This window comes from Anastrepha obliqua, chromosome 3 (assembly GCF_027943255.1).
Source record: "Anastrepha obliqua isolate idAnaObli1 chromosome 3, idAnaObli1_1.0, whole genome shotgun sequence".
In the NCBI taxonomy this organism is placed as follows: Eukaryota; Metazoa; Arthropoda; class Insecta; order Diptera; family Tephritidae; genus Anastrepha; species Anastrepha obliqua.
Window position 1 is genome coordinate 106,877,202 of NC_072894.1, and position 25,850 is coordinate 106,903,051.

At 37.7% G+C, this 25,850-nt stretch overlaps 1 protein-coding gene across 1 annotated transcript; it reads right to left on the reverse strand.

Moving 5' to 3' along the window:
• Window positions 1-14,325: 14,325 nt before the first annotated feature.
• LOC129241272 (uncharacterized) lies at window positions 14,326-15,341 on the reverse strand. The gene is made up of 2 exons (XM_054877517.1): window positions 15,228-15,341; window positions 14,326-15,170 (listed from the first exon to the last, which is right to left on the reverse strand). The coding sequence occupies exons 1-2, from the start codon at window positions 15,246-15,248 to the stop codon at window positions 14,487-14,489; spliced, it is 705 nt and encodes a 234-aa protein (XP_054733492.1). The 5' UTR covers window positions 15,249-15,341; the 3' UTR covers window positions 14,326-14,486.
• Window positions 15,342-25,850: the final 10,509 nt, after the last annotated feature.

The window sequence follows — 25,850 nt, forward strand, 5'->3', positions numbered from 1 at the left end:
ACACTTGACGACGAAGTCTCTTCCCTACATTAATCGCAGTCGTTCTTAATATCGAACGGAGATCTCAATCGAGGTTTTAATCAACTTTTTGTTGCAAGCAATTTTTAGAGAGTACCGCAGGGTATTAACTCAGTGCATAACTCGACTCTGGAGTATTTAGTTTAAAACTATTACCCGTATGTTCTAAGAAAGACGCGTGCTCATATCCGCACTTATTAATCCATACTTAAGGCCCCAACATGGTTAATCTACAATTTCTACATTTAAATAAAAATAAATAATTGGCGCGTAGACTTCTGTTAGGTGTTTGGCCGAGCTCCTCTTCCTATTTGTGGTGTGCGTCTTGATGTTTTAAGTCGACTCCGAGGGTTGACAGATGTTTTAAGAAAAAACTTTTTCTATTATTTGATGTGCATGCACGAAGATTCGAAACTACGCACTATAATTATCACACCTTGAAATCCAACGTGGAATCTCTCTTCCCAACAACTGATACGTTGGGCTAAGTAGGCAACGGAGGAGCAAACTCTCTCTCGAGGAACAAAACACAACATTGTGAGTCCCTAAATTTAATTTCCTTATTGAAAGGCGCTTAAGCCGATGAGACGGCTCTCGAAGTATTCGAGGGAAACTTTCGACTAAGACGTTGTATTCACTAAGTAAAGCCAAGTCCTTCTCCACCTTATGTTTCTAACGCAAAGGATGTCTGCCTCTTCCTCTGCTACTACCAGCTAATACTGCATCAAATAAGTTCAAAGAAGGAACGTTTGTATCCATTCGGACGACATGACCCATCCAACGAAGCCGCTGGTTCTTTATTGGCTGTAATATTTCTTTGTCGTCTTAAAGCTCATGCAGCTCATTGTTCAATCGCCTTCGATATTCGCCATTACCAACGTGCAAAGATCCAAAAATCTTGCGCAGAATCTTTCTCTCAAACACTCCAAGCGTCGCTTCAGCGGATGTTGTCATCCTCCACACTTCTGCGCCATACTATAGGACAGGCATGATAGGAGCCTTATAAAGTGTTAGTTTTGTTCGTCGAGAGAGGGCTTTACTACTCGATTGCCTACTTAATCCTAAGTTGTACTTGTTGGTAAGAGAGATTCTCCGTTGAATTTATTATCGGTATTAATCAATGATCCTACAGAAATAAACATGTCGAAATCAAACTCTCAACAGTGACGTGGGTTCCGATACGCGAGTGCGCCGACTATTTTTTTGTTTTTTAACGACAAGAGGTACAGGGTGGGCCATATAGCGTTTGCTTTTTGAACCACCTATTTTTTTGAGAATGGTAACACAAATGACATGTCAAATGTGTTCTTAATTTACTTAAAGGTTTGACATTTACGAAATGGGACGCTATACGCTTGAACAAAATTGGGAAATATTGAAAACAAATTTCCAAAGTGGTGAGTCTTCTACTTCTTCCGCGGTTACAGTAAATGGCGAGCGTTACCGTGAGATGCTCAACGAGTTTTTGTTTCCAAAAATTGAAGAGGATGACATGGACGACATTTGGTTTCAACAGGACGGTGTAACTTGTCACACTTCCAAAGTTACACTCGAACTTTTGGCTACCGTTTTTAATTCCAATATCAATTGGCCGCCTCGGAGCTGTGATGAAGCCCGTTGAACTTTTTTTTGTGGGGAGCCGTTAAAGACAAATGCTATGCGAACCATCCAGAGACGATTGATGCTTTAAAACACGAAATCGAAGTTGCCATTCATGAAATTGGAGCCCAAACAATCGAAAATGTTCTTAAAAATTGGGTTGATCGAATGGCCCGCTGTAAAGCCAGTCGTGGCAGTCATTTGATCGATATTATTTTTTATTCATAAATGAAAATGTTCAATCTTCAAAATAAAAAAAAAAGTTTCAAAAAATATTGACTAGTTTTTTTTTATAGCCGATTCAAAAAGCAAATTTTACATGGCCCACCCTATACTTCTTTTTGTCCTTTTTCGCCTTCTTTCACACCAGACCCATCCGCTTTGCTTCTTTATCCAGTTCGGAAAAGGCAGAACTAACAGCGCCTTTGTTAAGGCCGATAATGTCAATTGGGCATGAGCGATTAAGTTCTGCGGCTCGCACGATCTTTCCCTCGTGCGGTATCAAACGGCTCGGAGAGGTCCTTCCCAATGCTGACGGCGCTGATGGTACTGAGCAATGTCGTTTTGCATAGCCGCATTAGTCCTGCGGAGATGGCAATTTCAGACATCGCGGTATATAGGCAACTCCTTTTCGTGCTGTGGAATGCGGCTTAAAAATCGACGAAAGAATGGTGTGTGTCGATTCTACTTTAATGGGTCATTCCCAAGACTTGGCGTATGGGGGATATCTGGTACATTTTTGATTTCAAGCATAGATTGATTAAGTCATATCTTACCAATGAGTACAAAACACTTCAGCTCTAAAATACTTGATGTGCTATCTGCTAAAGATGGCAGAGCAAGAGGAAGGTGGTTCATTATTGGGAAGATCAAGCAGGGAAGCGTTGGCTTGCATTTCATGAATCTAATTGACGCCACCTAGCACGAGACAGAAGAAACGATCAAAGCGCTTTGCTGCACCGTAGATAAAAAATCTCTTCTACCTTTGGAGCCTTGGAACCTTCGAACGCCATCTAGATTTATGCGACACAATTATCGACAACTGAACCTCCCAAATACGTGCCATTGATCAAAAGGCGCGACGTACTTTTGAATAAGTTTACATTCCACAGCTAATGTCATAAAAGGTTATTTGAAAAAAAAAAAATCTCGTACATTTTTTTATTTACTTTAAAAGACACTTTATTTTCAGAATGAAAAACACATTTCCTGTACATTAAACAATTTCAATTAATGGCAATGGCCTTTGCGAATCAAAATAATTTACTTAGGCACTATTATTATATATGTATGTGCACATATGTATATGTATGTGTACATATGTATGTATGTATGTATGTATGTATGTATGTGTGTATATGGAGCCACATATTTAATTAAATAATAGTGTTTTTTTTTCAATCTAAATAATTTTTCGTTTCCACTCCAAAGAAGTTGGCATTGCCTAGAATCTTGCCACCCACTTAATAGGCCATTCTTATGTAACTTGTGTGTACGTATGTATGCATGTGCGTATGTATTTGTATGCGAAGCGAACCTGCAAATTGAGACAAATACGCAGATTGAATCATTTAGCCAAATTACCACTTACTGTTCAGGTTGTCACGCCAATTACGAACAGAACAAATTGATACATAAAAGCGTTTGCTTTTTTCTCCACACGCCTCTTGCCACACATGCCACATGGGCCGCTTGTGCGTGTACTTGAGTTGATAATTATTGCCACTTAAAGTATTTTGGGTGCGTGGAAGGGAAATGTTTTTTGACAGAATTTTTTTGCCATAAATTTTCGTGCTAATTACAAATTATGCGCAATGCTAAAATGTTAAACGTAAACTATAAATTTAATAAAAACATAATTTGATATTTTGATAGAATTTTTGTTTGTGTTTTGGCATTCTTATGAATCATCAAGGGAGTTGTAATTAAATATATGTAACCGGAAATATTTGTAGGTGTGCATACGCAGGTATATATCTATGTATTAGGGTTGTAAACTTCCGGGATCTTATTTTGTATAATAAATAGTTTCGGGAATCCGGAACTGTCCCGAAATGAGGAGATTTTTGATTTTGTTAAAATTTATTGCAATGCTACTCAAACTAAAAATGTATATGTGACAAAACAATATAGCTTTTAGCGATTTATATATTTATTGAAAGAATAAATTCATTTTATTTATAAACGAGTAGGATAAATGGCTGCCCACGCGGGGGAGCCCACTTGGACAAAGAATACAAAATTCATCCATTTTGATACCTTAAATAAAAAAAATAAAAAATAATTGACGTGTACACTTCTGTTAGGTGTTTTGCCGAGCTCCTCCTCCCATTTGTGATGGGCGTCTTCATGTTGTTCCACAAATGAAGGAGCCTACAGCTTTAAGCCGACTACGGATGGCAAATATGATGTGATATTTTTATGAGGAGCCTTTTCATTGCATAAATACACTCGAAGGCTTGCCAATGGCTGCTGAGGGGTGACCGCTATAAAAACAAAAACTGTTTCTATCATTTTACTGTTTCATGCACGGAGATTCGAGCTGACGCGCTGGCGAAAAGATAGTCACGCACCGACCCATTCAGCTATGCGGCCGATACCATGCCGAGGAGAAAAACAGAGCGAAAAAAACAGAGGGAAAAGCACCAATCATAGGTGGAAAAAGTAAGAAGGGGCTATGGATTAGAGGATGATAACCAACAGTGGATAACTGCGTTTGCATTAACCGCTTCAAGCTACTGATGAAATTCACCAGGTGTGAAATTTAAGTCCGCAATATCCGCAGGTGTAGCAAAAAAGTAAGAGCTCAGATGTATAAATGTTTGTGCGAAGAAAACAGGGCAGCTGAGGAGAAGGTGCTGAGTTTATTCCACCTCATCATCCAGACAGTTTGAAGCAATCCTAAGTCTCACCACCTGGACACCTAACGGACAATTTCCGGTAAGGATACCCACGAAATTCGATAGCTGCGAATTTATTAGCCTTAGAAGATTCCTCGAGTGCCGCCGATCTACACGTGGCTAGAAGGATCTCGCGACTTTGCACGTTTGCGCACTAGCCCAGCGTTCGCTGAGTTGACGCAAGTCCCATATTTCCATGAGTAGGCTACAAGTTCTCAGGGGACCCGCAATCCTCTAATTTTGCGATGAAACTGTATCCACGGAGCCGTTCGTTCATTCAGTTGAGAGAGAAGTCAGGCATTCGCCGACTAATTTCGAACGCACAAACAAGAAAGCCTAAGGCCCTTATTAACTCTTGGTTGTCGGAGTAGATATTTACGCCCTTTACAGTAATTACAAAAGTAAGCAACCAATCTACTGTTTCTTAATTGCTTGGAAAACACTACAGTGGTGCGGAAGCCTAAATTTGGGCTTAACGGGGAATTCCTCGCAGAATACTCTCTTACCAACTCTTCCATCCAACTTCGAGCCATCCAATATACCTATATATTTCTTGCATTATAAACGAGTAAAACAAACCTTTATTTCTAAAAATAAAAGTCTTTTTTTAAGGTATTGCTTTATTCAAAAGCGCTTTATGGAAATGACTGTCTCAACTAATTTTGTTGTAAGGTATTCTAAAAACCAAATTTCTCTTGATCAAATAGATGGTTTTTGGCTTGTATCTCACGGCCAAAGATTCGCACGACACTCGCTTTATTGACCTGAATCGTTTTTAAATTACACTTATAACTTCGATATTTCAGGGAATCTTACAAGAAAATTTTAAAGTGGTTAGATCGGAGATCCGAGGCGCGAAAATTATAGCACCAAGGCGGCTGATAACACTACCGAATTCGGCAAACAAACAATCGTTTGTGGAATGAACTGTACCGCTCTGCTTCCCATTTCACTGCAGCCGAAGTACTTCACAGCTCATCCGTTCAATTATGGCTCACAAAAATTCGGCAAGCTGCAGAACTCTTACGGAAGAAGTAGTCTAAAGGTAACACCACTTCTAAATCAGCACCAAACTCGCACTTTCTACGCATATAAAGGGTGATCAATTTAGAGGTATCGGATTTTAAATTGAAAAAATAACGAAAATTCAAATTGATTAGGCAATCTTTATTATTTTTGTGTATCACCAGTCATGACATTTATTTTATCAAGATAATTCCTTTCAAATGTTGGCCACAACTGCGCCGCCATTCGGCCATTCGTAAACACCAATATTGAATAGCTCGCTGGAGGACTTCGGTCGGTCGGTCGGTATCTCGTAAATAACTTGAGTAATGTTGGATTCCAATGCCTTAATCGAAGCTGCTTCACTCACAAAGTGTTGGGTATGGGAATAAGTTGCATATATTCAAAAGTCACGTTGTGCATCTGGTGGTGTCATCTATTATGAACTACTTAAACCATCTGAAACCATCACTGGCGATCGTTACCGACTGCAGCTAATGCGTTTAAATTGAGCCCTCAAAGAAAAGCGGCCGGATTTGGACGATAGACATGACAAACTGATTTTGCTGCATGACGTCGTCAGGCCACACGTTGCTAAATCGGTTCAGAAATATTTAGAGGAACTGAATTGGGAAATCTTGCCCCACCCGCCGAACTCCCCAGACATTACAACTTCGGATTACCATCTGTTCCGATCAATGCAGTCAGCCCTTAATGGAGAGCGGCTCACTTCTTACGAGAGCATCGCAAACTGGCTCAATGAATGGATCAAATCAAAAGAACTCGAATTTTTCATCAGAGGAATCCGTATGCTGCCGGAAAGACGGAGTAAAGTTGTAGCTTCCAATGGCGCATTCTTCATATAATTTCAAGTATTATTTAATTGTTTAAATAATTCGTAACTTTGGCTGAGAAAGGACGGAAACTTATTCCCATACCCAAAATTTGTAAACATTCTAATCATTTTAAGCCTTTCAAACTTCTACCAGTGAGGAGAAGAACAGCTATGTAGAAGTAAAGTCTTCCACTTTGATCTCTAACTCTATGAATCAGATTCATAGTAACAGTGCAAGGGTCCTACGACTGTAAACCCAATATCAGCATATTTGCTGTGTCCATTTGGGTATGTCTTCCTCTTGATTCCGCATATCCGCAGCATCACTTTGCTGATGTCGCATACCTCTCAAGATCACATGACTTTGTGTTGAACTTAATTCCTTACTTACACATTTACCCGAAAATTAAGACTCACAATATTTGCTGAGAATAAACTACAACAAAACTTAAAAACAAAAACAATACAAGTGACCGTAAAATTAACTAAAGTAAATATTATTTTCAGTAGCAGCCATTATTGTTGTTGCACTCATACTCGTACACAAGTTTTATTGCTCCTGCCAAAAGAAATAAAGTAATTGTTTAGACTTGGCAGGCGAGCTCGAGGTTGCGCGAACACATAAATACTCGTATGTATGTATGTATGTTTACAAGCAAAAACCGGGCAACAACAGCAACAAACTGAAAATTAGTGTAAAGTCAATTCAATGCAAATGTCATGAATTATAACCACAACTAACAGCAACAACAACAACTATAATAGGGCAATTTTCGTATGTGTGAAAAAATACTTAAAGCGAAGAATTCTGTGGTATATTTGACGGCAGCAAAAAGCAGTGAGTTGCTTTGGCAGAAAATTGTATGTGAGAAAATTAAGCAGCAAAACCTGACCGCTCTAACCGCCTACTGTGGCCTTGAAGTAGGACTTTACTTATCCGAAACAAGCTCTACGTATATAAGCGTGAACCAACTATCGATAAAAGTAGACTAAGAGAGCTTACCCTTGGTACCTAAACCTTGACGATTGATGGTTGGGCGTGAGTACATCTATGAAGAGCTGGGCTTTACCGTTGATCGGCTTAGGCATACTATCAAGGCCACCCATGTTGGAGATGTCAAGCCATTATGGTATATGAGTGACTGGGATGGTCATTAATCTCCAATGCCACTGGAGGCTATTGCAAAGCAGATCTTCTTTCCCCCTCACTCGCAATCAAAATCAATGATAGGTAGGATTAACCTAAACCGATTTAAAGATTCGTTTATCTTGGAATCAGCATTAACACCGAAAATAATGCCAGCCTTAAAGTTCAACGTAGGATCTCTCTTGACAACAAGTGCTTCTTTAGACTAAGTAGGCAATTGATTAGTAAAGTTCTCTCTCAACGAGAGGTTGAGTAGTAAAGTTCTCTCTCAACACTCTATAAGGCTCCCATCATGCCTGTCCTAGCGTATGGCGCAGAAGCTTCGACGACGACAACATCCGATGAGGCGTCCCTTGCAGCGTTTGAGGGAAAGATTCTGCGGAAGATTTTTGGACCTTTGCACGTTGGCAACGGCGAATATCGCAGACGATAGAATAATGAGCTATATGAGCTTTACGATGACATAGACATAGTGTAGCGAATAAAGATCGAGTGGATTCATCTTCCGATGTTTCTGTTTTGCGGCATATGCAAAAGAAACCTCGATAACGTATAACATCCATACGTCCATGTGAGAGGAGCCTAGGAGCATGCCACACATACCACTGGAATGATGACGCAGAGATATTAGAAGATGAGCCTATAGAATGAAACTGTCTACAAATATGGTGAACCCAGACGTCGGTGGAGAGTATTGGTCCATTTAATGGGCATCGTTCTGGGCCTTCCCAAAATAATGCAAAGTAGTTCCGGAAAGGGAGTCTCCTAAGAAGAGGAGGAGGGATTGTTTTAGTGGCTACACCATTCGGCGCAGTTGACGACGATCGCTGTAAGTGCGAAAGCATTTTAAGCCCTACCCACCAAAAAAAAAAAAACAAAAAAGTGACTTCGTTGGCTGGCTCATGTCGGCGGAATGGATACAAATACTCCGGCTCTGAAAGTATTCGATGTGGTATCATCTGGTGGTAGCAGAGGAAGAGGAAGGTCTCCTCTTCGTTGGAAAATCAGGTGGAAAAGGACTTGGCTTCACTTGGTGTGTCCAACTGGTACTGGTTAGCACGAAAATGAACGGCTGACGCGCTTTTTTAAACTCGGGCAAAATCGAGTAAGCGCTTATCGCGCCAATTAAGAAAAAGAAGAATATTTAAAAATTGTGTGGTATTAGATAAAAATAAATTTGGGATCATCCCAGGAATTCTAACAGGGCAGTGTCTATTGAATTCTCTTCTTACTAACCTGGGAATACACTCCAATGGAACTTGCAGGTTCCGTACGGAAAAAAACAGGTGCCGGCGTCATGCCCAGCGCTGGTACATAGCCGGACCAACACCGGGGTAAACATGTTTTACTATAGGAAGAAATACAACTCAATAAAATAGGACAAGTGCCAAAATTTATTAAAGAAGTTGGGCTCAGAGAAATTCTCTGATTCCATTAAGGAGGCTCATAATAATTATAGCAATAGACTTTAAATTTAGATTTATTGGAGGGTTGCACTTCGACCTCATGATCTTTTGTGCCCTCTTCTCATCACAGTACCTCATCCACACCCAGTTCCTTTATTAAACTTAAGATAGAGCTGGGTTGGACTGAGCGTATGTGCCTTTCATCCAGATGCAAATGGCCGAGATGTCTCAACCTTCGGCGCGCTGCATTCAAGCTGAAGGTGCATTGGAGTCTACTGGGTTTGGTCACAGAAACAACAAGAGTCGGTGAACCATATCCTGATCCAGTGCAGACGACTACGCAATCTACGATGGCCTGGAGAATGCCCGTAAGCATTCTAAGTTTATCCTTGGGGATAGGAGACTTTTGAACCTCTTTTGGTTGTACCCTCTCCCAGCAAAGATTTCGCCTGGCGTAGACCCACAGTTTGGTGTCAGGTAACCTCCCTTAGTTGAAGCGCTTCACTCCTAAGCTTTTTCTTGATGGGGTATTGTCCCATAGCAAATAAGGCCTCGGTTTCTATTAATGGCGAGGGCGCAACCTCTCGTTTTCAGTTATACCACTGCGTCCTGGGACTCAAATTTGCCGGATGCAATTGTGCGTACCTAACAATCAGAGTTTCTCGGACTGGTGAGGACTTAATTTCACAGGATGGGTAAGCCTTAAGTGCCGCTTGACTGTCACTCAAAATGGCAATTCGCTCACTCCGGAAATTCCTGTCTAAGTTAATATCTGCACATAGACAGAGGGCATACACCTCCAATTAGAAGATGCTTGGAAAATTACCCATCATCACAGAACGCTTGGTTTTGGGACCATATATTCCAACGCTTATGTCTTCTGGTGACTTCGAGCCATGTACCAGGGCAGCATACACTCCTGTAGTTTACTTCTTCTACTTTTCAAATTCTGCACTTCTTTTCGAATTTAATGCCTTTAGTGATATCATCTGTGAGTAGCTGGATGAGTGGGAAATCCAGACTCAGCAATTCCATCTTCTTAGATGATATCACTTTTCCTTTACCGAAGCCTTCACTAGTATTATTTAACAGGATACGCTTGACTGATTGCTGGATAACTATATGAAGCGGTGTCAGCTCGAGCATCACCTCCATCCCAGCTGTGAGGCAGGTCCGCATTGCTCCCGTGATGCACACGCACACTAAGCGCTGGTTCGCAGTGCCCGCATTGTTGAGACAGCGGCTCTCGATGCCCAAGCAACCGCTCGATATGTTATCATTGGACTGGCTTAAAAGGGTTTCGGAGATTTAAGTATATTCATACACCTGCGTCTGTGCACTCCGAGTAACGAAAAAAAATTTTTAAGTAGAAAGTTTTGAGTCATGTCTTAAAAATGTAGCGTTCATAGCAGTAAATTCCGGCGTAAATACAAATAATCTGAATATCCAGACTGAGCGAACTAATACTCATTTGGATCATTTTGGAATACAGGACACCTGAAAAAACGGGTAAGATGATGGATATCATAATTACGTGGCTTTGGATAAGTATCCAGCTGGGTTTGCTGTATCAGATATTTCGAGTCTCCAAGATGCATTTAAAATACTCGTACAGCTACTGTTAAAATAGTGGTGCAAAATTAATAGTCCAGTTTTGTTTTTGAATACCATTTTTATTGAATAAAATAATTTATTTTGAGTGATGATACTCTTTTTGGTCTTTGCACGCTTCCATTACTTGTCTGTTTGTATACTGCAGCTGCCTAGTTTACAACTGAAAGATGATCGACATATGCGCCATTTGCAAAAATTATAAAACTTCCAATGGTGTGCTTAAGGGGGGTCTAGAATTTTGAAAAAATCGAAAAATTGTTTTTTGTCTTAAAAGGTGCTTTAGGGTCTTAGAAATAATATACCAAATGAGGGATGCCAGCAAAAATGTCTAAATGCCCAAATTTTTCATTCGACGGCAGTGCCTCGCAGGTATGCCCCGAACGCTACTTACAATTTTAAACGCGTTTTTCTCGAAATCACTTTTTTTAAACTGGCCGAAGACATAACTCGAACAAATCTTTACCGATTCTTACGAAATTTTGACAATACATTCGAAATACCTTTCTCCGGAGACGTACGTAGGATTTTTTATTTATATTACATAGTTTTTTTTTAATCAACAATTTCAACAGTTCTTTATAGTGAAAATTGTAACTTTTTGTTCAAACGTGCACCATTTCGCGAAAAAACAAAATATCGAAAAAATCCTACGTACGTCTCTTTCTGTTGTTATATAGAAACTAAAAGAATTTTATTTTTTGATCCAGGACAAAAATTAAGGAGTTTACGTCTTCGGCAATGGACCCACTAGAAAAAAAGGCGCCTTAGGAGAACTGCTGGACAGCGGCCATTTTGAAATTAATTCAGACGAAAAATTTTGTATTTGTACCATGAAAGCTATATTACTAAACCTATTTCACAGATTTTCGATTGATTCCTTTGTTGAGTCAAAATAAATTCATAAAATATGCCCATTTTTTGCGCTCTAGACCAGCTTCCCCCCTTAATTTTACGCCACCTTGTATACCCAAAAGAAAGCCAAAGCAAAAAATATAAGTAAAATAATAATAATAAAAATAAGATAATTTTGTTTTATACTTTTTAGTCAATTTGATTCAATTAAAAATAAAGTTGGACAAACAATTTTCGCATATCAGACTACCTTAAGGGGTTATATACAGTTAGAAGGCCAAAAAATTTCCAGAATTTTTTCTGAGAAAACTTTTAAATTTACTGATCTAAAAATCTGTGCACATATTATGTTATCGTTAAACTGTATTTTAAGACTTCTTATTAATAAAAATATTCATTTGGAAAGGAGCTACAGCTGATCTCCGGGAGCTTCTCTCAAAAAAAACGTTTTGCGATGACCACTATATCTCTGAACTCGATCCTCTGAAATTAGAAAACCAAACAGATTCCGTTAAAGTAATGTAAAATCTAGTAATTAATCGACGGAATAAGTTTTTTTTCTGACAAAGTGGCGGTTTCTCAAAAAAAATCGATTTTTGACCTAAATTGCGGCCTCAAATTGTTTATAAAAAAAATAAAAATCGATTTTTTTTTTTTGCATGTTATTGTAGTAAAACATTTCAAAAATACCGTGTTAAAATTTTAAGTCAATCCGAGCAAAACTTTTTAAGTTATAGAGCATAAAGCCGAGCCGCCTCAAACATCTGCCGAGACGCAGCAGTTGCGCGCGTAGTCCGTTACAAACTTTAAACGCGGTTTTCTCGAACCTTTTTTTTTTAAGTGCGTAGTCATTGGCATTTGAAAACTACTCAACCGTACCTTTTGAAATTATGCACACATATTTTACATATAAAAAACCTCCCCCCATTTCGCCCATTTTTCGCCATTTTTTTTTATATTAAGGTGGTTTTACACCTACAAAATGGCGGCATTTTTTCGTCAAAAATCACTTTTTACTTCAAACGACTACCAAATGGCTGAAAATGAAAATAAATCGTCAAAATAAACGTTGGGGGGAAGTTTAACTCATACTTTAACTAAATTATTCGATTTTTTTGATTTCAGATGATTCTACGCTGAGATATGCTGACTGCTGCAAAATGTATTTTTGAAAAGACGTCTACGTAAATGTGCTCTCATTCGCTCATTTTGCAATATTTTTACATGAAAATTTTATCAAATATTCTTGAAATATTACTTTATAATATGCAACAACTTTTAATAAACTGACTTGAACCGTTTCGCTACAATAAATACATGAAAAAAGTGTTTTTTTAGCGTTTATCCCTGTATTTTAAGACTTATTAGTAAAAATATTCATTTGGAAAGGAGCTACAGCTGATCTCCGGGAGCTTCTCTTAAAAAAAAAACGTTTTGCGATGACCACTATATCTCTGAACTCGATCCTCTGAAATTAGAAAACCAAACAGATTTTGTTAAAGTAATGTTAACTCTAGTAATTATTCGAAGGAATAAACTTTTTTTTTGACAAAATGGCGGTTTCTCAAAAAAAAATCGTTTTTGTCCTGAATTTCGGCCTTGAATTGTTTATAAAAAAAAATTTTTTTTGGGTGAGAAAAAATCTTCGTTTAATTACTAAAAAATATATTTAAGAAGCTCGTATTAAAATTTGAGACTAATCGGTTTAGCCGTTTACGAGTAATGTTGGTCACCGACTTTGAAAACACCATTTAGAGGAAAACGCATTTAAAGTACTTTCTTATACTTTCAAGCAGTCTGAAACGCCTTCTCAAATTTGCGTGTAACTTTGAAATATTCACCGGAATGATATTCAATTTTTTGTGTGTATTCTTAAATATATGTACATACATTAAGGAAAAAAATCGATTTTTGAAAATTCTAACTGTATATAAGAGGTTATACAAATAAAATTCATAACATAATAAATACCTGAAAACTAAATGATATAATGATTAAAATAATATTAGTACGATGTCCTTAAGGGGGGGGTAGGGTTTAGCGATAAAAAAAAACACTTTTTTTTGAATTTTTTACAGAAATATGGCTTAAGATACTTTAATAAAATCAGTTGCATGTTATTGTACATCTTTTCAATAAGTTTTTAAAAAATATTAATAATAAAATATTGACAAATAAGCCCATGACAGAGTTTTTTTGGAGATATGTTTTTCGAGAGGTGCTCTGCGGTGCCAATCGGCATTCGTCGTAGAATCATCTGAAACTAAAAAAGTCGAATTTTTCAGTTAAAGTATGACGTAATGCTCCCCCCTACATTAATAAAATTTTATTTTTTTTTCATTTTTGTAGTTTTGGTGGCAAAAAAACGTAAAACGAGCATTTTTGGCAAAAAATTTCGCCATATTTGTAAGTGAAAAACAACCTTAAAAAAAAAAAAATAAAAAAAAAACAGAAATTTGAAAAGAATCGGTTGAATAGTTTCGGAGTTGTGATTGGCACCGACTTTTAAGAAGTCATTTCGGGAAAAACGCGTTTGAAAAAATGACTCTGAGAAATTATCTATGCTCCGCATTCGAGGTAGAGTGCCTACAAAGGCTATAACTTTGAGAGTTCTGCTCCGATCCCCTTAAAATTTTGACAACATTCTTGAAATGATTTACTATAAGATGAGTGAAGAAAACAAATTTCGATTTGTGATCCATTTTGTACTGCCTCCTAAACTTGCATATAATTTCTTGATTTGAAATTCTCTGACGAAATACCTAAAGTAGGGTAATTTCTGTACGAACGCTCTTTAATGCTAAAATACTTTATTTTAAACCTTTTTTGTTTTCAATATTAAGACTTTATTGGCCGTTGAAGAAATTATCGCGGCCACCAGCGGCATGTAGTGAAATTTATAAAAAACAAAAAAGGCCATTCATAAAAACACAGAACACACAGAGACAATACTAATTGCATGCCTATTTTAGGCACTACTCTCTTTTGATCGTACTTTATACAATTCATTATTTCTAAGCAACTTAAATCTATCAGTTCAAATAAGTAAATATGTACATAAAATAAAAATTATTCTGCATTCCCGCCTAGCCATGCGGTACGGAGGAACATTAAAACTCCGCAGTGGATTCGCATTCAGCCAGTTTCAGCATGGCATGCTCCGTCATTGCTTCAGAAACTAGCAGCTGAATTCTTGCTTTAGTTCGCTTGACGATTCGCACATCGTCAAGACTATTAAGGCTAGCCGTTATATATTCGCCAAACTTCTCGTTCGATCCTTTCCCACCGCTTATATATTCGTTACACTTTTCGCTTGATCCTTTTACGCTGCTTATATTTTCACCGCAGGATTCGTTAGAACCTTTGAATACAATTGAGTGGTCTTGAGTTATGTTTAGCTCGTCACTTAGAGGGTCTAATGTTGTTGTTGTTTCATCGTGGTCTAACTTGCGCTTTGACACTCTTAGCGGGGTCAACTTGGGTGAAGCCGCCGGTGAAGCACCAGTTGGTTCCGCCATGAATAGCAGCGCGTTGTAGAACTCCCATTTCGGGGGATGGACAGCTTTACTGCCGCCTCTCAATTGTTTTTTGTGTACTTGCATGAAATTTATACGCAAATTTCTCAATTTCTCGCGCACAGCCTCAGCTGACACACCAACTATTTCAGCGATTTCTTCCATGGCGACAGCTTTGTAAATCTTATTCGCATATTGTTTATCTTCCTTATGCCAAAGGCATGGTCGCTGCTCAGCCTCCTTTATCAGTTTCATAGTCAACTTATGGGTCCACGTAAACTAAAACGAGAAATGTTTGCATTAGAGACTAGCAAATGAAAAACGTAAATATTTCACCTTTTCTTGTGAGTTGTCCATTTTTTCTAATATCTAGAAATCGCCAAGTTTAAACGTAAATAAGAGTTTAGATATTACTGACAAATGCTTATAAACAAATCTAGTACCAGAGCTGCCACTGAATGCAAAATTGAAAAGTAAAAGTAATGGCTGTTAATATTGTGTACCGGTTTTGTTGAAACCGGTATCAGTTAAACAATGCATTTGGGTCTAGTGTACGGCATTGCAACCAAATTGCGGCATGCCGAACAGCTGATGGCAAATGGAGACACTCGCGCCGCCTTTTAACAAATACGCGCCGTCAATTTTTATTGGCGTCGGCATAAATTGTGTATCTGTTATCTGCGAGTCAACGAGCAAATGCAAAAGTATTTATATACCAGCAAACCTGGCCCCCTTCGATGGGCACACTAAAATAGAATAGATATGGTTTAGAACAGAAAATATATGATTTTCATATTATTTATTTCTTTAGTCTTTATTCAAGCGCTTTGGCAAAAACAATATTTTTTGTTTTTCTATTTGTTTTTGAGTAAATATAAAATATAAATTGAAAATCAGGAAAAAAGAAGATTGTTTTTAAATTTCAAATCAACGCATATGAATAAACAATCGTCTTTTTTCCTGATCATACATGAATTTTTCGTTTCAATTTATGTGTTTTATTAAGCAATGGAGCTTTTTTAACCATTATCCATTTATATTTTTCAAAACAAAATAACGAAAAAAAATTTTTTTTCCACGAACACATAATTTCATTCGGATTTCACATTAAATTCTCAAACTACGTAAGAAATTATTCACTGTTCCAAAATCCACTCCAAAAAAATGCACAAACAATTTTTACATGTTGCACTTACGTTTTTCCTTATGGCATCCAAATCAGAAAGAAATATTGACACATTGTAACTCACACTGTCAATTTGACAGTTCAGTTCCGCCCCAAGCGTTAAAAAAGTAAGCGACATTATGGCTGGTTCAAAAGAACGCTGTAGCCGTTGCCAGTGCTCCGAATTACAACCAAACTTTACGAAACCCATTTTCAATACTTACCTAACAATACTTTAATTCGGTGCAAAGACACGGCGGGTCCACGTTTTGGCATATATTTCGAGACCCTAGTCATCAATAGGTATGAAAATTACCCCGTATTAAAGCACTTATCAACAGCTTTCATTTGATATCCATCCATCCCTATTTCCAAAATAAAATATAATCCATGTTACTCGTGGATGATGTAGCTTTCGAATGGTGAAAGAATTTTTAAAATCGGTCCAGTAGTTTTTGAGCCTATTCATTACAAACAAACAAAGTTTTCCTCTTTATAATATTAGTATAGATTATAGTATAGAAGTATAGATGATATATTTTCTCTTTTAATTAAGCACACGCAATACATTGTATAAAATATACAAACATTTTTATATCTCCATTGGAAGCTACGCATTGAAAATCGGGTAAAGAAGTAGCCAGTATAGCCTTCTACTCCTGCAAATCTATGTATGTTCGGTAAAAAATGGGAGCTCAAGCCACAGGTCGTGCTGTGGATGTACAACGCAGTGGTTTTGCCAATTTTAACGTATGGATGTCTGGTTTGGTGGTAAGCTCTTCGGAAGGGCTAAAATATTACTAAACTGGAGAGGATGCAAAGGACTGCATTCATTGGTATCACCGGAAAATATAAAACTTGACTCAGTGCTGCCCTGAATGTCGTTTTGCGCTTACTTCCCATCGACTTTTACGTTATTTCCATCGCAGCTCAAAGTGCAATCAGGTTAAAGGAGGTTTGCCTCTGGCGGCAATCTCTCAAGGGGCATGGTAGCATTTTCGGGCAGTTAATATCGTATTTCTCCGAGCTTCGAACAGATCTCTCTATCCGCAAACTAGAGCTTGAGCGTCGTGCTAGGGCAATCCTTCCAAATATGCAGAATTGGATCGAGGGGAAAGTCTGCATCGAAGCTTGCACCTCTGTGTTCACTGACGCTTCCAAGATGGAATCAGGAGTCGGAGCAAGTGTTTTCTCTAAATCAGCCAATCTGCTAATAGTCCGATGGATTCAGATTTGGACTTCCAGACGGTCAATCTTGTGCGGCTATGGAGCCAGAAATATTGTTTTTTAACCACTGTCGGGTGTTTTTTGCTTTATGAGCTAAAGCGGAATCTGGCTGAAAGATCTAACTCCCTCCATTAAAGAGAGTACTGCTCAAACCACGTCGTTTTCAGTCAGGGATTTTAAGGACTGAAATGGTATTGTACAGCACGAATATATGCCAGAAGGTCGAACAGTTAATAAGGACTGATATTTGGGCGTTATGAGACGTAAAATAGAAAGGATTTATGGGAAAAGAACTCGGTTATTTTGCACAATGATAACGCACCGTCGTACTGTACCATCATTATCCGTGAATTTTTCGCCAAGAACAAAATGAATACCATCCAACAGCCATCGAATTCACTTGATATGACTCCCTGCGCTTTTTTCTGTTTAATTGAATTAAAAACCCACTACGGGGATCGCACTTCAACAGTCGAAAGGAAGTAATGGAAAAATCGAACACGGCTCTAATGGCTATACCGAAAATAGAGATCCAGAAATGTTTCGAGAGCTGGATCAAAGGCTGGCATAGATGCGTTGCAGCTGATGAGCACCACTTTGAAGGCGATAATATCGCTTTTGAGTAATGAATTTTTCTTTGGAATTTTCCGAATGTAGTCCGTCAACTTTTTGCTCAAGGTGGTGAACACAGCTACATAGTTTTTTCTGCGGTAATGGCATATGTTATCTGAGAAGGTTACAAATCAATGACTTCACACACTTTGCAGGTTATATTACAGCAATCTATCGCTTAAATTTTGAAATGCCTCACACGCACTGTTGTACGTTGAAGTTAATCCGTTTAAGTTTTAAAACAACCTTACGACAGTTTGCAGGTAAAGAACAGTAAAGTCACTGTCCATTTTTTCTCACAATATCTATAAGCGATGCTTCATTAACTAAAGCTGATATGTACATATATTTGCAAGGCCCAAACCATGCACCAGCCACCAAATGGCAACCGCTGGCGTGCAAACAAAGCAATTAGCGTGCCGCATTCCACTAAACGTTTTGTCAAACTAAGATATTTGTTTACGATGTCACTATTTTTAGTTTATAGTTGCACTGCTGTTATCTGTGAATTGATTGTGTCGTTGCGCTGAGAATGTCGTCACTTGTAAACTTTGTTGTTTATTCGCTGTTTATTTAGTTTAAGGTCACATGTCGCATTTTTGTTGAGGCCACTGTACGCGGGGTTTTTTTTACGTTAGTAAACAAAAAATAATAAGGCAGCAACGAAAAAGCTATTTTAGAGCAAATTAAGGGGGGCGGGGGGTAGGGTCACAAAATCGAAATTTTTTTTCTTCACTCATCATCAAGAATGTTGTGTCAAAATTTTAAGTGGATCGGAGCAGAACTCTCAAAGTTATAGCCTTTGTAGACACTCTACCTTGAATGCGGAGCATCGATAATTTTTCAGAGTCATTTTTTCAAACGCGTTTTTCCCGAAACGACTTCTTAAAAGTCGGTGCCAATCACAACTCCGAAACTATTCAACCGATTCTTTTCAAATTTGGCACACGTTTTCTAAATCAAAAATACCTCCCCCCTACACTGTTTTTTTTTTCATTTTTTTTTTTTTAAGGTTGTTTTTCACTTACAATATGCCGAAATTTTTCGCCAAAAATGCTCGTTTTACGTTTTTTTGCCACCAAAACTACAAAAATGAAAAAAAAAAATTTTATTAATGGGGGGGGGGGGGGGGGGGGGAGCATTACGTCATACTTTAACTGAAAAATTCGACTTTTTTAGTTTCAGATGATTCTACGACGAATGCCGATTGGCACCGCAGAGCACCTCTCGAAAAACATATCTCCAAAAAAAACTCTGTCATGGGCTTATTTTTCAATATTTTATTATTAATATTTTTTAAAAACTTATTGAAAAGATGTACAATAACATGCAACTGATTTTATTAAAGTATCTTAAGCCATATTTCTATAAAAAATTAAAAAAAAAGTGTTTTTTTTTAGCGCTAAACCCTACCACCCCCTTAAAAAACTGTCAGAACTCAACGGGTTGTGCTGCATATCTGTCTAGGAGTTAACAGGTACATATAATACACGTTGGGAACACAAATCTATACTAATATTATAAAGAGGAAAACTTTGTTTGTTTGTTTGTTTGTTTGTAACGAATAGGCTCAAAAACTACTGGACCGATTTTAAAAATTCTTTCACCATTCGAAAACTACATTATCCACGAGTAACATGGATTACATTTTATTTTGGAAAAAAATAGGGTTCCGTAAGATATTTGGATTTTTCGGACACAAACTGAAAAAAATCTTATATATAAAATAAAGTCAACTTTTTGTGTGTGTTCACTAACCGGCCGTGTCTGCATCGAATTAAACCAAACTTACACACATTGTTAAGAAGGTATTGAAGATGGTTCCCGTATAGTTTCGATACCTATTGGTGGATAGGGCTCGAGATATAGGTCAAAACGTGGACCCGGGTAACCTTTGGTTGTGTATGTACAATATGGGTATTAAATGAAAGCTGTTGATAAGTGCTTTAATGCGGGGTAATTTTCATACCTTTTGATGACTAGGGTCTGGAAATATATGCCAAAACGTGGACCCACCGTGTCTTTGCACCGAATTAAACCAAACTTACACACATTGTTAAGGAGGTATTGAAGATGGTTTCCGTATAGTTTGGATACCTATTGGTAGATAGGGTCTCGAGATATAGGTCAAAACGTGAACCCGGGTAACCTTCGGATGTGTATGTACAATATGGGTATCAAATGGAAGCTGTTGGTGAATGCTTTAGTTCAGAGTATTTCCATCCGCTCCGTGACTAGGGTCTCGAAATAGAGACCAAAACGTGGACCCTAGAATGTGTTTGTACAATATGGATATTAAATGAAAGCTGTTGATAAGTGCTTTAATACGGGGTAATTTTCATACCTATTGATGACTAGGGTCTCGAAATATATGCCAAAACGTGGACCCGCCGTGTCTTTGAACCGAATTAAACCAAACTTACACACATTGTTAAGTAGGTATTGAAGATGGTTTCCGTATAGTTTGAATACCTATTGGTAGATAGGGTCTCGAGATATAGGTCAAAACGTGGACCCGGGTAACCTTCGGACGTGTATGTACAATATGCGTATCAAATGGAAGCTGTTGGTGAATGCTTTAGTTCAGAGTATTTTTCATGCCACTCCGTGACTAGGGTCTCGAGATAGAGACCAAAACGTGGAGCCTAGAATGTGTTTGTACAATATGAATATCAAATTGAAGCTGTTGGTGAATGCCTTAGCACAGAGTATTTTTCATGCCGCTACGTGACTGGGGTCTCGAGATATACATAGGTCAAAACGTGGACCCGGGTAACCTTTGGTTGTGTATGTACAATATGGGTATCAAATGAAAGCTGTTGATAAGTGCTTTAATACGGGGTAATTTTCATACCTATTGATGACTAGGGTCTGGAAATATATGCCAAAACGTGGACCCGCCGTGTCTTTGCACCGAATTAAACCAAACTTACACACATTGTTAAGGAGGTATTGAAGATGGGTTTCGTAAAGTTTGGTTGTAATTCGGAGCAGTGGCAACGGGTACAGCGTTCTTTTGAGCCAGCCATAATGTCGCTTACTTTTTTAACGCTTGGGGCGGAACTGAACTGTCAAATTGACAGTGTGAGTTACAATGTGTCAATATTTCTTTCTGATTTGGATGCCATAAGGAAAAAACGTAAGTGCAACATGTAAAAATTGTTTGAGAATTTTTTTGGAGTGGATTTTGGAACAGTGAATAATTTCTTACGAAATTTGAGAATTTATTGTGAAATCCGAATGAAATTATGTGTTCGTGGAAAAAACAATTTTTTTCGTTTTTTTTTTCTTTGAAAAATATAAATGGATAATGGTTAAAAAAGCTCCAATGCAAATGCATAAAGCATATAAATTGAAACGAAAAATTCATGGATGATCAGGAAAAAAGACGATTGTTTCTTAGTTATTCATATGCGTTGATTTGAAATTTAAAAACAATCTTCTTTTTTCCAGATTTTCAATTTATATTTTATATTTACTCAAAAACAAATAGAAAAACAAAAAATATTGTTTATGCCAAAGCGCTTGAATAAAGAATAAAGAAATAAATAATATAAAAACCATATATTTTCTGTTCTAAACCATATCTATTCTATTTTAGTGTGCCCAGCGAAGGGGGCCGGGTTTGCTAGTTAAGTATAAAATTTCAAATTGCATCTTCAACAACAAGAGAAAATGGACGTGTTTCACCACATAAAGGTGTATAATGCCTTTTAGGCGTTACTATGCGCCAGAATAGCAGTTACTAAGGGAACATTTTTCAGTGTTAATTTAACTACAGGGTTTGATTGAAAAGTAATGAGCCTTCCTGCGCGGAGCGTCTGCCAAGCGATCAACCGAATCGGCTGGTGGAGGAAAATGATCGGTTTCTAGTGGAAGGGGAAGCCACTAGAAACCGGTCCCAGTTCGCTGGCAACAGCGCTGCAGTCAACATCGCTCCGCGCGTGAAAGCTGTTTTAAAAGTGTATTAGGATTTTGCATTGGCGAAAATGCAGCGATCGTTGGAGCAACGTTACTCCATCAAATTTTGCGTAAAGCTAAGCAGTTTGTATCTCCAGGAAGCACTGTAAATGCGGCATTTTACAAAGAAGTGCTCCTTCGGCTTGAAAAACCGCGTCGCCCGGGTTCGGCCTGACCTCGTCAACAATTGCACCGTTCATCACGACAATGCGCCGGCGCACACCGCCTTCCTCTGCACCTCTGCATTGGCCAAGATGGGGGTTCCGGTCCTTCCCCACCCTCCCTACAGCCCAGACCTGTCCCCTCCGAAATTCTTCTTGTTCCCGCGCCTGAAAAGAAAGCTGAAGAGGAGGCGTTTCGACTCCGTCGAGGCGATCCAAAAAACTGTGTCAGCCGAATTGAACGCGATTCCGGCTGATGAGTAAAAAAATGTTTCCTGCAGTGGAAGGACCGCTACCAGCGGTGTATTGACGCTCAAGGGTCCTATTTTGAACAATATTAGTTGTATAAGCCAAAAGGTTTAATAAAACTGCTTAAAAAAGAGGTTGTCTGTAAAGTCGGTTTACTGACGATAGTTTAACGTGATAACGTCATAAGAAAATACTAATTGAATGGTTGCATTTTTCAAAAGAAAATTTTAATTTTATTTGTTTGATAGATATTTTGTATGGATATAGAGAATGAGTTAACATTAACATAACATAATATACTTTAACATAACATAACATAACATAACATAACATAACATAACATAACATAACATAACATAACATAACATAACATAACATAAGATAACATAACATAACATAACATAACATAACATAACATAAGACAACATAACATAACATAACATAACATAACATAACATAACATAACATAACATAACATAACATAACATAACATAACATAACATAACATAACATAACATAACATAACATAACATAACATAACATAACATAACATAACATAACATAACATAATCACGTCAAAAAATAATAATAACATTAAAACAACAGGTATTATTAACAAACTTGGTTTTATTTTAAATTCTTCAAGTAAATCAAATTAATAATAATCAATAAGAAGGCATATGCAAATACAAATACGTGAATTTATATATGTACATATGCGAATATACATACACATATACGCTCACTTAAGTAGGAGAGAGCAAGATGTCGAACCTTGCCGTTCGTTTGCTTTGTTTGCTTTGTCGTTCGTTCCGCGTTTTCGCTTGCAGTTCATTCAAGGTAACGGCAATGAGCAAGGTAACGACATATGAGCAAGGTAACGGCAATGAGTAAGGTAACACTAATGAGCAAGGTAACGACACATTTTTTCGTGCGTGCAGCCTGTTAAATCGAATTATAAGACGTTATCACGTCAAAAATAAGGTTCATTACTTTTCAATCACACCCTTTATGCTTTCCAATTCAACTATGTTTAAAGGCCCAATTTTGCAGGCATAGACTTAGTTTAAAAATTCCCCCCAATTGAACTAGCCTGTGTTAAAGAATGCAAGAGTTTGCCCTCGTTTATCCAACAACAAAACACCACACTTTGCTGGGTCTCCGGCCACTCTGGAATGGATGGCAAGGAAAGCGTGGATGAGTGTGCAAAGAAAGACACTGAGCTTGACCTTCAGCGAATGGATGAGGACATAACATTACTCTAAACGAAGTGCACACTGCGATTGACTTGAACGTAAACGTGAAAACCAATAGAAGGTCGTCTGTGACTACACACTAACTGCAAGGTCTCCAAAGCGCTCTAGTCAAAATCTTAAAAGGACAAAATGTCTGCTTGGATTCAGCAGATCAACTACCAGCGTCCTCACAAGTGTCATAACAGCTCACTGCGTTCGAATGGGTGTACCTCACAATGACTTCTGCAGGAGTTGTGGAGATGTAGAATAAATTGAGTCGGTACAACACCTCCTCTGTGAATATCCTGCCATACCACATATCTTAGAGATTATTTCTTTGATGACCTGGGAAATTTTGAAAATGTCTCACTGGAGATATTTGTTACCTTCTTAAAAAAATCTAAGTGGTTTAAGCAACTTAGTTAGGGGATGGTCATCAAATGCAGGAGTCACAATGGGACTTTGGGTCACCGAGTGTCCTGTGTGAAACAAACAACCTGGTTAACGTTTAGAATTGGAATCTATAAAATATCATTTTTCAAAGTCGCTTTAATGTGACCAGATGCGAACTATGGATATTTTTATTTTTTTATTTTTTATCATTTTGAGTCTAAGAGAAATACTGGCCCAGTGCGTAATAGAAACAAGTTTTTATATATCCCTACTAATATTAATATATAAATGTGAATGTAAGTTTGTTTGTTACGCTTTCACGCCAAAACTACTTAACCGATTATTATGAAACTTTGTACTCTGCCCAGCTTGTGAAGAGGAGGATGAGACGGCGGACCACTTCCTGTGTATCTGCCCCGCCTTCGCCCGAATCAGGTTTGAGGTCTTTGGCACTGATGTGTTAAGAAGCGACCATCTTGGCTCCTTGGCACCACAAGATCTACTCAGATTTCTTCGGAGATCGGGTAGATTTAAAGAAAATTAAAAGGGAATCCAAGGGTAGTACAATGGACTCAATTAATGTCTGAGTGCTGCATTTGCTAGTTGTCCCGACAAAAAAAAAAAAAAAAAAAAAAAAAAAAAAAAAAAAAAAAATACTCTTATTAAAATTTTGTTTTTTGAATGATAAAAAAATTGTTTGTCAAAAAATCTCAAAATTTCAGCTGTTTGAAATTTTTTTATATTTATTGTTTTTTTATTAAACAATTTTACGAATATTTAGCTTGCCCAGTTTATTTATTTGTTTGTTTGGGTCAAATTTAGTAGTTGGAATTTTACCCTTTTCTTGATGACAGATTGATCTGATATTTGGTTTTCTTCTGTCATTTTTATATTTTTATATAAAATATATAAAATTTTGATTTTTGAGGTTTGGTGTCATTTTTGTGGTTAGATGTCACTTGATTATTTTAAATCTTACCACTGATTTTAATTCTGACTCTGTTCTTCTTTAAAAATGCCTCGGAAACGGAAATCTGATCTATCCAAAAATTTGTCGCGGCTCCCTGCGGCAAAAGTTGCACGAAATCAAGTGTCTTCGATTCACGCAGAGCTGAGAAAACAAGAACATCACAGCGACAAAGGAGCACGCGCCGTAGAAATTTTATAAGTAAGGAGTGGTCTGTATTTAATGGTACTGGATCTTAATATGATCCTTCAATTGAATATCATAAGCATCCTTTAATTGTTATTGGCACAATGGATAAAAAATGTCAGTATTGCGATGCTTTCAAGTGGAAAGATGAAACTGCTGGAATGTGTTGTTCCAGTGGTAAAGTTTCACTTCCAGTACTTGGTGAACCAGAAGAGCCTTTAAAAGCTTTATTGTTAAATGTTACAAATGAGTCAAAGCAATTCTTAAGCAAAATAAGAAAGTATAACTCTTGCTTTCAAATGACATCCTTTGGAGTTGATAAAGTGATAAGAATGCCCGGATTTTCACCAACTTTTACTTTACAAGAGCAGATATATCATCAAATTGGATCACTATTTCCGGAAGAAAATTATTAGCATACATTTTTGCAAGCTTATTTTATGGGTGATGAACAGGAAGATTCACCCATCTGTAATTTCAGTAAAAATAGTTCGCGAGGTAGGATGCTCCGAGAATGTAAGCTTTTAGTGTGGAATGAAAGTACAATGTCTCACAAGAAGGCTATGGAAGCTTTAAACCGGACTCTCCAGGACTTGCGAGATAGTTCAGATATAATGGGAGGAATGGTAGTTTTATTGGCTGGTGATTTCCGACAAACCCTCCCAGTTATTCGGAGAGGGACACCAGCAGATGAAATTCAAGCATGTTACCTACATCTTAAATCATCATGCTTATGGCCGAAAGTTGAAAAACTCAGCCTGTAAACGAATATGAGAGTTCATCTTCATAATGACGTGGACTCGG